We start from the raw sequence: 13,402 nt of genomic DNA on the forward strand, positions 1-13,402 counted from the left end.
GCACACAAGCCTAAGATCACCATGTGCAGTGCCAAGCGTCAGCTGGAGTGATGTAAAGCACGCCGCCACTGAACTCTGGAGCGATGAATCACATTTCACTATCTGGAAGTGATGGATGAATCTGGGTCTGTCAGATTCCCACAAAACGCTAACTCGTGGAATGCATAGTGACTACTGTAAAATTTGGTTGAGGAGCAATAATGGTCCAAGTTGTTTTTTTTAAGGGTTTGCGGCAGGCGCCTTAATTCTAGTTAGGGTTAATGTTAATGCTACAGCATACCAAGACAATTGTATACGTACAACTTTGCGGCAGCAGTTTGGGGAAGGACCTTTTTTGTTCTAGCATGACTGCGCCCCTGTGCACAAAGTGAGGTCCATAAAGACGTGGTTTGACAAGTTTGGTGTGGAGGAACTTGAATGGTCTGCACAGAGCCCTGACCTCAACCCCATCTAACACATTTGGGATCAATTGTACTATTGATCTGATCCAACATCAGTCCCTGACCTCACAAAAGTTTTTTGGGCTGAATGGGCACAAATTCGCACTTACACAATTCAAAATATTGTGGAAAGACCCACAAGAGCAAAGGCTGTTATAGCTGCAAAAGGGGCCCAACTCCATATTAACACCCATTATTTTGGAATGGGAAGTCCAATAAACTCATATCGGTGTCGCTTTTGTTATGGTGAAATAAAAGCTTTTTTTGCTTTTGATACTCTAAGAACGTGTGCTGCGGTTTATTTTGGATTTATAACAAATCAAACCAGAGCATAAAGAACTCTTCCACTTATCCCCTAGAAGAAAATCAGTATGTGTCGGCACAGGCCTACGGGTACTCTACAGCAGTGCCACACTTCAAAAGAATGGAAATGCCTCACCCCGGCCCGGGCTGATTGCTGTGACCACAGGCTTGCGATCACTCATCTTCTCCTTCTTTTCTTTCTCTGACACTAATTCTAGTTCCTTTTTCTCCAGCAGCTTGCTAGATGGGTAAAACAACCCAACAGTCTGGGTGCCTTTGTCCATTTTCTCAACATCTAGCCTTGGGTTTGGTAATGAGACTGATAACGGTTGCCATGAAGCCCGACCATCTAAATCCTGAAATGAAAGATTATATTAAGCATAATATTAAATTTGGAGATTGTCTATGTACAAATGTTTATCACCAGAGGTGTTAAATGGTGATTTCGCTTCTGTGCCCCTTTGGCTCCCTATGAGATTTGTGGCTCTCCTAGGGGGGGGGGATATGCAGGCACTAACATGACATCAAAGCTACAGAGCCTGTACACACCTCTGTGAACCACACATTGTACCCCTTTGTTCAAGAAATCGTGAGGGTCTCGGGACCCACACCCCTAATTATTTTTGAGATTTGGAGTTCAGAACCTGATTACAAACAGTCACTCACAACACATTGGAATACAGGCTGAGAATGTGATAGTTAGTTGTCAAATTCTATGCTCCAAATGTCAGAAATGTAAATGTCTTGTGGCAAATCTCAGTGAAGGTGAACTATAGTAAGCCTGACCGCCAATACACCTTTTTTGTCTGTCTTTTAGGGGCCTTATTCTACAGTGCCGTGTTTTTACGGCCCAGTAGAATAAGAATTGCACAGTAGTCTCATGTCACCCTGGAGTGGGTGCTCGGCTGTCTAATGACAGCCTAGCTCCTGCTCTAAAAACCGGGATGGGAGGAACAACCGATTCCGGCCATTTAACCCTTTGATTGCCACGGCCGAGACTGACCGTGGCATGATCAAAGAAAACTACCGATTGGGGAATTGGGGAACCCCTTTGCAGTCAGCCCTGGGCACTTAGAAAGGAGCTCAGGACTGACTGTAAACGCAACTTTCTTTGATGAGGTCCTCACACTTCTTGCTTTAGCGGTCCATATGCCTACCTATGACACTGATGGTATACTGGGGTCACAAGTAATTTTCTTTGATGGGGTCCTCGCACTTCTTGCTTTAGCTGTCCATATACCTACCTATGATATATATGGTATACTGGGGTCACAAGTAATTTTCTTTCTCTGACTAACCAAACAGTGACTCTGCAGTGTTGAGAAGTCAAAAAATTATTTTTTGGACCCTGCAAAGCCATTTGGTTAGTCAGGAAGAGAAGACAGGTGGCCACAGTGTTCCCTCCAGGTCACAGACAGACACAAAGACAGTTAAAGCCGCACTACAGTATAGGGACCCCTCCCACCAACTCCTCATAGCTCAGCTTTTTTCACCATTGTGATTATCACATGATGGGAAGAGAAATATTGGGGTTAAATGCAGTCGCACCTCAGGTTTTCAATAAGATTTCTAAGAAAGTATTATGGACTGTTGTCCTGTGAATAACTGAAAGGAGTTGTGCAGGATTAGAAAAACAGCGCCACACCTGTTCCCAGTTTGTGTGTAATATTGCAGCTCAGCCCCATTTACTTCAATGTAGCTAAGCTGAAATACCAGACACAACCCATGGACGGGTGTGGCGCTGTTCCTGCAAGAAAGCAGCTATGTGTGTCTCTAATCCTGGACAAACCCCTTTAACTCACAAAAATAATATCTAAGGTGTAAAACATCTGTAAAACACTCTATTTTAAAAATGCAATAATGGTAATAACCACAGGAGACATCTTACACCAGATAATGTTAAGCGGTCTACAGGCCGTGCCATCCCATTCTGGCGGGAGGACAATCGTGCTGGAGGCTCCAGGTAAACCCCACATGATGAACAGAAATGGGCATATGGGTGGTTGCTAGCACTGCACTTGGAGCAGGTCAGGTAACTCACAGAAGGACCTGGCTGTAAAACAAAATGGGGACAACATATATATATATATATATATATATATATATATCTTACTAAATGGAGATGCCATTTAAATACAAGCATGCTGCTAGACACAGGTTTATTACTGAAATGAGTGTTTACCTTTGCCCCACACCAGTCACAGAATCGAGCATCTGCCAGGTTCACACGGCCACACTTGGAACAGCTCTGCATTTTGCCCAGCTGGTTTGGTAATGGTGGTACAGAATCGCCACTGTATATTGTATGCTAAACACATATAGTAATGATTATTGGTGAAGTTTATAAGTGGCCAGTCTATTAGTAACAATATCAGCTACAAAAGTTATCACTTCATGTGTCTATATTACAAGTAAAGTTTCCTTTCCAACTTCCACCCCCTCATTCTTGCTGAAAATGTATGATGTTCAACCTGAAATGGTTCTATGATTGTCAGCTGGCACGTTTATTATTGGCATCTCAGTGTTGGTATACTATACATACAAATACTAAGAACGGATTGTACCACCTGAGTTTCTGGCAGCTTTGCCTCGCAGGTCACACAGTGCTTTAGATTAATGGGATTTCCAGTGCCACAGAAACGACAGATTGTTTTGTCCTTAAAAAAATAAAATATTGATCTCAGTGATTTTTAGTGGCCGAAGTAAAAGTAGGCTTCAACATATTTACACGACTTACCAGCTGGTGTAGCCTAAGGCTGGATTCACACGAGCATGGTATGTCCGTAATGGACGGAACGTATTTCGGCCGCAAGTCCCGGACGAACACAGTGCAGGGAGCCGGGCTCCTAGCATCATAGTTATGTACGACGCTAGGAGTCCCTGCCTCTCCGTGAAACTACTGTCTCGTACTGAAAACATGATTACAGTACGGGACAGTTGTCCCACAGCGAGGCAGGGACTCCTAGCATCGTACATAACTATGATGCTAGGAGCCCGGCTCCCTGCAGTGTGTTCGGTCCGGGACTTGCGGCCGAAATACGTTCCGTCCATTACGGACGTAACATGCTCGTGTGAACCCAGCCTTAAAATGACATGAGCGCGACGTAAAGGCAATTCTCATACTTGAGAATGTGCTCACGTTGGCCCAGTTGGTCTGGTCTGATGGTTTCCATTTGATCCTTATTTATGAGCATGGTGCTAGGACTCAGCATCAGAATCAGGTTACATCAAACATATAATTAAAAGGTTTCTCCCCATTTAGAACATACGCACACCTTCCCATTTTTAAAAGGCTGGGCATGGGGGGCCAATGCATACATACATCTTACGTTATTGGGCTATTGGCCATTGGCCCCATATTGACTGAGATACAGCAGCATTAATAGCCGGCTTTAGTAAAGCTATCTAGAAGTTGTAATATTATATATAAATTTTGCCCTACCTTTTAGATGGCGTAGCATAGAAGTCACTGTGCTAGTTACCACAAAATAAGGTCCCTTTAGGCTTTCCATTATGCATATAGGCCTTAAAAATATAAACGAACAAGACAAATGACCATAGTGCAACTTGCCTTAAGGTGGATACTAGCTTGCGGCTGCATCTGGGCATATAGAGGTGCTTCACACACAATGCAGGAAAGTGTGTTCATAGGGACCATTGTCCTACACTCCACGCACAGCCCCATCTGCAAAAAAAGCAAACAACAGGATGTTACAATGTTAGGCTATGTTCACATCTGCAGGAGCCTCCACCGCAGATCTGTTCAAAAATGCCAGAAAAAATAGTGCAGCATGTTGTGCTATTTTTTCTAGTAAAACGACGGACACCATTATGGAAACCTGATGGTACCCATTAAAGTCAAAGGTTTCCCTCGAGCACCGTTGGTGTACATAATGCGACAGATCCGAGACTTCCGTTTGTTTTTTAGATTTTCTGTTCCTATAATGGAACGGAACAACAAACGCAGATGTAAACAGAGCTAAACTGGTTCTGATAGCTTCCTGGTAGGAAGACTCTTTATAAACTGAGGTGCACTGCAAGCAGAAAAGTAAATAATAGAATGGCTACCTGTCCACCCTCAGGAGGTGGTAGACGACGTCCAGGCAAAGGCGGAACAGGAGATCCACATTCTTGGCAGAAGCGGGCAAATGGGTCTGATGGGCGAGGTGCTAAGCAGTGAGCACACCTAGAAATGAAAAAATAGAGCAGACATGATTGGCAGTAAACGCTTCACACTAAGGGTATGTTCACACAGCTTATTTTCCGCCGTTTTTCAAGCCGTAAACGGCCGAAAAATCGGAAGCAGAACGCTTCCAAACATCTGCCCATTGATTTCAATGGGAAAAACGGCGTTCTGTTCCAACAGGCCGCTTTTTTAAGTGGCCGTTTTGAAAAACGGCCGCGTAAAAAAAGGCCACGAAAAAGAAGTGCATGTCACATCTTGAGCCGTTTTTGGAGCCGTTTTTCATTGACTCTATAGAAAAACAGCTCCAAAAACAGCCGTAAAAAACGTAGCGAAAAACACAAGTTGCTAAAAAAACGGGTCAAAATCAGGAGCTGTTTTCCCTTGAAAACAGCTCCGTATTTTCAGAAGTTTTTTGCTAAGCGTGTGAACATACCCTTAGAAATATCATGAAAAAATCTGGGTTTTCAAAGGTAGGGTCATCTCTGGTAAATTCAAGGTGAAGCCACACGCATGAAGCGATATTTCTGTTATTGAAATGTGGTGTGAGTCCTCTAGAGCCCTTTCATTCTGGATATCAACGGTAGCTCAAGATCACTGACTTCAAAATATGATATCACATGTATCTATGGCTTATCAGAAGATCATTTTGGCCTGAGTTTCCCTTTTTAAATTGAAGCTTGCCCGGTGATCACTGCTTTGATCAGCTTTGATTGCCAGGGGAAGCTGTGGCTAGTCGTACATTCCCTCTTAAGACTGCACAAATGAATGGCCGATCATGTAATCCATGATCGGCCAGAGAGAGAGCCTATCTTTTTTTTAGCAGTGAGCCATTCTGGCTAATAGAGGGTGGCCGTAATAGAGGGTTTGTTTTCATGAGACATAAGAGGTTGTCTAGTTTAGTAAACCCATTTTTAGGCACCCTATAAGGGAGTTTTCAGTGTATGGTGAGGTCTCACATTCAGGAGAGCGGCTACAAAGAGTGTCTATAGCCCTGGAAGACCTGGCATATCCCTGAATTACATGTACAGCCTATTGATTACAATAGGCATTATGCAATGCTTCATTTCCCCAGTGGTGGCGCTGCAGGGGAATTGAATCTGACAAATTCCATACAGAATAATGGTGATTGCTTGGGGTCACAGCAGTGGCACACCCTGTAAATTGCTTACTGTCAGCAGACCCCTCTAACAAAAATAAATTGTGGGCAACTCCTTAAGGGGATTTTCCAAGATCATAAAAAATCTGGCCAAGGGGGGAAATGCCATAAAACAATAAAAGACCCATTACTCACCTGATAAATCCCATGATGCTACAGTGCAGCCACTCCAGTGTTCCCGGCTGCTCATTGTTAACAGTGCTGCAGCAATGACGTTCCTGTAAACCCATGATCGCTGCAGCCAATCACTGGCCTCAGTGGTAAATGGAACAAGATTGCTAAGGCCAGTGATTGGCTGTAGCGATCATGTGAGTATACGGGCCTGTCATCGCTACAGCACAGTAGACCAAGAGTGGCAGGGAGCTCGGAGCGGCTGTGCAGGAATGTCAGGGGATTTATCAAGGTAAAAATGTTTTTTTTCCATGGTTTTCCACCCTTGGCTAGATTATTTCAAATCCCGAAAAACCCCATTAAGGGTGGTTTTACAATTACGCTTGCCAAAACTGTGCATGTTTTGCGCAAATTACCCCAGTTTAGATGTGGTTTTTGGTCACACGGCTTCTACAGGTAAAACAGCCTCTTTCCAAGCCATGCGGCCCAAAAAACCATTGCAAAACACAATTCACAGTAAAAAGTGTACAGTTTTGCAGAGCGGTAATCGGCTGCGCCGAAAAAATACGGTGCCGTTCGGCAAATGTGAAAGCACCCTAAGCGTTCCCTGCTCTATGGTTTAGGTATAATTAGATGCGAAGTCCGCCCAAAATGTTTTCCTAAATGTAACCCTCAATTATCACCGTACATTACTTATACTATAGTCGTGGAAATTCCAACAGAGAAATATTATACTGTAAACAGCTAATTTATCAGCAGCAAAAAAAATTGTTTGGCATGTGTGTATATGGCCTCTCTACTCACACAGGCAGGCAACTAGTAGGGCTTGTCCACATGGAGCAGAATTGTGGATGGAAAATACGCAGCAGAATACAGTAGAATTAAAGTGGGTGATATTTAACTAATGTCATCCACACGCTTCGTAAAATTTCCGACCAGAAATTGACCTGCGCTGCGTATTTTTCTTAGCTGCGTTTTTCACCATCCCCTAGCATTGAGAAAAACGCAGCAAAATCCGCACCAATCCTGCTAGTTTCTGCGGAATTGCTGCAGAAATTTTCTGCAGCAATTCTGTTACGTGTGGACAAGCCCGTAGTGTAATAATGTGATGGCGAATGGAGTAAAATATGAATTCATAGACAGACGCATGGATAGTAACCGTAGAAGAGGCACTCACGATTATAACATCAAATGCTCCCCCTAAAGTGCTGCTGGCTGTTAGTAAACCAATGCTTTACAATATGTGTTTTTAAGAGGAACGCATTACATTTGTCATTGAATTTTACTCTCTCAAGATCAATTAAATTTGGTTTTAAGTATTTATTTAAAATGAAAACTATAGAAACTAACTTCAAATGAACTCTTGCAAAAACTTCTGTCCATGGCCAAATCAGATCGGTCAGCAATAAGAAGCTAAATATTGGGACATTTTCCATTTATACTTTTCCATTTACACTCAGGTATAAAACCGGAGAAACATGGCTGACGACAGAATAGAATAGGTAAGATGATGTTATTGTGTCACCTAGTGGTAAAAATTCTAAAAAACAAGTAAGAGTGCAAGGCTGAATTCAAGTAAGAAATAAAAAAAAATGTTTCTTACAAAAGAAACATTAGAGAAAAAAGGAGTTGTGTGTGTTATTGTGTGCGGTGTGTGTTATTGTGTGCGGTGTGTTTTATTGTGTGCGGTGTGTGTTATTGTGATAAACTAAGACCAATACACCATCACCTAAAAACGGGTTAACAATAATATAGACTAGATGTAATGAAATGTATCGGGGCTTTAGTTGTAGTTAAAATATATGACATATAATTGAGAAATTATAAACACAAATATGCACAATACGGACAATAAAATATACAGATTAGAACAAAATGCCACTATATTAAAATACATAAAAACAATAAAATGAATCGATTTATCTTAAAAAAAAAAAAGCACGATGTCACATATTCGTGCTATAATTGACTGTTATGGACATCTGTCATGATGTCTGAATGGATGTGGCATCGTTGCTCGGGAATGGGGTAATGGGTCGGCCGTGGAGCTGGAAAGAGTCTTTTTCACGACTGGGTATATTGTAAATATTTAGGATTTCTGACAAACTGTAATATAAAAGCTTTTATTTGACTTCATTTCTATGAATCTTTCACAGTCCAAGACAAGACTTACTTGAGAAAATCAGTCTCCCTTTGGATTCTCATGCTCTGTGTACTTGTCAAACTCTTCCTAATAATTGGTTCTGAAGTTCCATTCAGCTAAAAAATATATATAGAACATGCAGTGACAATATGATTGGTTGTACATATGGATTGTTTTATGGACAGAGAATTAAAGATAATACTTTATCATTGTACTATAACCTAAACCAGGATTCACCCTGGCCCCATTCACACGACCGTCAAATCGCCCGTAATTACGGTCCGTAATTACAGAGCCATTCATTTCTATGGCCGACGGACACCTTCCTGTATGTTTAGGGGAAGGTGTCCGTGTCGTAGAAGTTGTCCATAAAAAATAGGACATGTCCTATTGTTTTATTTTACGGACTGTGCTCCCATACTTTATAATGGGAGAATGGCCCTTAAATGCGGACGGCTGTCCGTGCCCGTAATTACGGGTCGTAATTACGGGCACGGTTGTGTGCATGGGGCCTTACAGAGAATCACATCACATGTGGCTCTCCAGCTATCGGCAGATACTTCTGTGCATCGGCAGGAATGTCATAACCTTACTAACAGTCGTCGCCAGGGTCAGAAACATGACTAGCACTGGCAGATAAATGGTAGAGAAATTTGATGTATGTGAATGCAGCATTTTTCCCTCCAGATCTCCTCCAAAAATGTCATCACCAATTGCTATAAATCTGCCCTGTGTTTTTTTGGGACAGTTCTACAGAGACCCACTTGTTTTTACCATGCACTGTACCTGAGATCTCTGGGTCTGAAGTGCAGACAATGGCTCCTCTCCTTGGCTAGGTTTGCCTAGACGACTAGTCATAAATCTTGGACCAGTAAAAGATTTGTTGCTGGTCTTACCATCTGTTTTATGATCTGAAAATAATAAAAAATGGAATCCTCTCACTGCATGCTGAAATAATGCTCACTATATGGCAAATACAATATGGATGTTGTATTCGGCTTGAGAAAGGTCCTGGACACAAGGACTAAAACGTTGCACGTGGGCTAATAAAATCCAAACTTTTTTTGCTTTTATATATTATATATATATATATATATATATATATATATATATATACCCCATATATCTATTTTAAAAAATATACATATATTATATATTATTGTTGTTTGTTGTAAGTTGTACCTCCATGGGTTTGTGTAGTTTCATCCCAGGCTGATGTTCTTTGTAATGTGACATCTTTCTTCTTTGGCTTTGCGGGAGAAATTACTTTATCCTAAAATACAGATACAAATATTGATATTTATTATGTCATGTAATTTAATATTGTATATCTGTCTATATTTCAATTAATAAATCAGGGTGCCTTGACATGTGACCCCTAAGACGTTCAGTCGTTTCTAGTGTCTAGGGTTCTAAGCAGTGTATGCTAAGTATTCAGGATCGTGGGTGGCGCTTGCTGAGATAGAAGGGTCCTCAATGGTTCTTACTAGCCGACAGGAGCAGATTAGGGGGGGCATTTGATGTAATACTCGTTTGTGGCTCTTCTACGTTGACTATCCATCTGTCCTTCTGTGAATAGTCCTTCACATTATTGCACTACTTGTTGCACGCCTGTATTAGTAGAGAGGCCATATAAACACATATGTACACATGCCTAAAATATAAAATAGTTTGTGCTGCCGTAAAATCAATAATTACAGGATAATATTTCTCTGTTGTAATGTCCACAACTACAGATAAAAGCGTGTCTCTAGAATTTACCACTTGCTGTTATGTGTTTTAGTGAAAGGGATAAATCTTTCCAATGTAGTTTGTCGGTGCAGTCTCCAAGTCAAGATAACGGGGACCAGGGTCGGGGTCTATCTTTGTTAACATATGCACGTCTATACAATGAGATTCACTGCTTGGACGTTCTGATGGTCTTAATTTGGGGACCACAATGACAAAGAGACTACACTGGATCGATTTCATTTCAGATCTCTGATCCTGGTCAGACACCATAACCAGAGAAAACATACAATGCTTTGGAACATTATATCTGTTGGGCTACCTTACCGGTTTAGAAAGCTCTTTTAGGAAGTTTTCATCGTTGTCTTCATCAGATGAGTCTATCTCAGGAGGAATGTATTCCACAATGAAGACTTTAGTTACTGTCCCACTTTCTCGGCTATCTCTAAATAGAAGCACAACAATAATAATAAGAGCCACTTTCTGAATAACTGCACTTGTAAATGAAAGATACGAGCAACACTCACCATGATAACCTGCTTTTCCTTCATCTAGTTCTTGTGCTAACAGAAAGCAGTGGAAAAAGAAGGGGCTTCGTGATGCCACACTGCATAATCTACAATGGAAGCTAAGAACCATGCTCTTAGCGAAGTGACACTCTTCATTCTGTCCCTGCCAAAGATGTATGGGACCAGGAGGACTTGGCCTTTGTATCTCAAGAGCTTTGTGGACGCTACTATATTTCTCTATAGCAGGTGGCACAAGGGTATAGGTCAGGGGTGGGGAAAGTTTTTTGCCAAGGGCATTGGATATTTATAACCTCATTCGTGGGCCATACAAAATTATCAACTTAAAAATGACCCTGCTCTATTTGGTCAAACATTTAATTAACTCTCCCCTGATGTAATGGCTGGAACTGCTTCTCTTTGGTGAGGCGTGTGATGTTAGCCAGTATTGATGATGTTGCTACTGCGTCGGTCAGTCTGGAGCGCAGTTTTGAAAAGAACTCGCAGCAGTAAGTTTTTTCCGACTTACTTAACGGGGTTTTCCCCATCAGGGACATTTATGACATATCCACAGGATATGTCATAAATGTCAAATAGATGCGGGTCCCACCTCTGGGACCCGCACCTTTCTCTAGAACGGGGCCCCCTAAACCACGTTCTACCTCTGTGTTCCGGCTGATTTCCGACACTGTTTCCGTAACTCCTATAGTAATTAATGGCAGTTACAAAAACAGAATAGCATGCGAGTTACGCGGTTTCCGTAACTACCATTCATTTCTATGGGACTTACGGAAACAGCTTAGCTCAGTGAGCTACGCTGTTTCCTTTTTTATGGTCGGCATTCACCTGAATCAGCCGCAACACAGAGCGGCAGAACAGGGTTTAGGGGGCCCCGTTCTAGAAATTGGTGTCATAAATGTCTCTGATGGGAAGAACCCTGACTTTGTGTTCTCCTCCAAAACAAGTCCTGTCCCATTTGTAACAGCTTGTAGCACAAAAACCACGTCGGCAGCAGCGGTTAGAGTGAGATCGGTGCATGCTGTGACGGGAGTGGACCAGTCCAGTCACCTGACTTGAGTCATCTGACCTCATTTCAGTGATGTGACGTCAGGTGACTGGACTGTGCCGGCCCGGGAGTGGACCTGAGTCACGTGAGGTCAGGTGACTCAGATCAGGTGACCAGATTGGTCCACTCTCGCACCGAGGTGGCACTGACCTCAACGAACCGCCACCGCCGCCATACTTGGCCCCATCCGCCCTCATTCTGCTCCTATATGTAGAGTGAGTAGGGCGGACAGAGCCAAGAAGTGAATGACGCGGCGGCAGCGCGGTCTGAGTGAGGTCAGGGCAGACAAAATTATCTCGCAGGCTCCCCACCCATGGTATAGGCAGAGGGTTTAAAGGGGTTCTCCAGCATAGTAAAACATGGCAGCTTTTTTCCAAAACAGCGTCACACCTATGCATGGGTTATATCTGGTATTGCAGCTCAAGTGAATGAGGGAAAAACTGTAATACCACACACAACCTGTGGACAAGCGCTGTGCTGTTTTTGGAAGAAAGCAGCCATGTTTTTCCAATCCTGGGCAGGGCCAGTAAGTCATACACAGGTCAATGTCCCACCATCATGAGAGGCCTGAACACCTGCTTATTGGGGAACCCTATGCAGCCCTAAAAATCTCACCACCACATTCCAGTGAAATCTCTGAGATAACCACCCCAAAATTGCATTGAAAACAGGTCTTCTAGAGGGGTGGTCCTCTCAAAGATGGCCAGTATGCATAGCATATGATGACATTCACAAGATAACTTCAAGTACTTCAAATAAGCAGAAGAGCTGGCTATCTTGCCAGGGGAAATTCTAGTTGGACTGACTCTCACTCAATCATATGATCAGTTCATGGCTTGTGAAACTCGAGGATCATTATGAGACCTGTGTGAGGTTCAAGTCATCTATGCCTCACCTTTCTGATGGAAATAGTGATCAACTGCTGCAATAACACTAGGGGGGATCTAGCCTTTCTGCTTCCTGAGAAAGACAGATTAGGGATAGGCAAGACTGCTGGGACAACTGTCAGTATAAGGGCCAGTTCACATCAGCGTTGGCTTTCTGTTTCGGGGTTCCGTCGGAGGTTTCCGTTGGGTGAACCCCGCAATGGAAAGTCAAACTGAAACCACAGCTTCTGTTTCTGTCACTATTGATATCAATGGTGACGGAAATATTGCTAATGGTTTCCGTTCGTCACCATTCCGGCAGGTTTCCGTTTTTCCGATGGAATCAAATGCGCATTTGCAAAGTAAATGTATGTCATGTAGTGGAGAAAGCTGGGTCACACTGTTGTGTACAAATCTTTGTAAACTATCAGGGAAATAACCACGTCTAATTGTATTAAAGGGGTTGTACAGAATTTGGAAAACATGGCTGCTTTTTTCCAGCAGTAGTACCACACCTGTCCATGGATTGTGTCTGTTATTGCAGCTAAGCGCCATTAACCCCTTCCCGCTGCAGCCACTTTTGACCTTCCTGACAGAGCCTTATTTTTCAAATCTGACGTGTCACTTTATGTTATAATAACTTTGGAATGCTTTTACCTATCCAAACGATTCTGATTGTTTTCTCATGACACATTGTACTTTAAAGAGGCTCTGTCACCAGAATAAAAATGCTCTATCTCCTACATCAGTTTATCGGCGCTGGAATGTAGTTACTAGCAATGTGTTTTTATTTTAAAAACGATGTTTTTTAACAAAGTTATGGCGTTTAGAACATTTATGCAAATGAGGTCCTTAATGCCCAACTGGGCGTTTTTTAATTTTCAACCAAGTGGGCGT

General features: G+C 42.5%; 1 protein-coding gene across 3 annotated transcripts in view; it reads right to left on the minus strand.

The window, feature by feature from the left end:
• Positions 1-13,402, minus strand: part of DZANK1 (double zinc ribbon and ankyrin repeat domains 1) — a 43,545-nt gene that overhangs the window by 20,704 nt on the left and 9,439 nt on the right. Inside the window, exons 4-13 of one of the 3 annotated variants that reach the window (XM_075862949.1) lie at positions 10,395-10,512; positions 9,522-9,612; positions 9,126-9,250; positions 8,370-8,455; positions 4,812-4,929; positions 4,315-4,428; positions 3,311-3,400; positions 2,926-3,051; positions 2,632-2,796; positions 880-1,099 (exon numbers count right to left, since the gene is read on the minus strand). In XM_075862949.1, coding sequence (XP_075719064.1) covers positions 880-1,099; positions 2,632-2,796; positions 2,926-3,051; positions 3,311-3,400; positions 4,315-4,428; positions 4,812-4,929; positions 8,370-8,455; positions 9,126-9,250; positions 9,522-9,612; positions 10,395-10,512 — 1,253 coding nt within the window. The remainder of the gene's footprint in view (positions 1-879; positions 1,100-2,631; positions 2,797-2,925; positions 3,052-3,310; positions 3,401-4,314; positions 4,429-4,811; positions 4,930-8,369; positions 8,456-9,125; positions 9,251-9,521; positions 9,613-10,394; positions 10,513-13,402) is intronic. The other 2 variants (XM_075862950.1, XM_075862951.1) reach the window with 2 other exon arrangements.

This window comes from Rhinoderma darwinii, chromosome 4 (assembly GCF_050947455.1).
Source record: "Rhinoderma darwinii isolate aRhiDar2 chromosome 4, aRhiDar2.hap1, whole genome shotgun sequence".
Taxonomy (NCBI): Eukaryota; Metazoa; Chordata; class Amphibia; order Anura; family Rhinodermatidae; genus Rhinoderma; species Rhinoderma darwinii.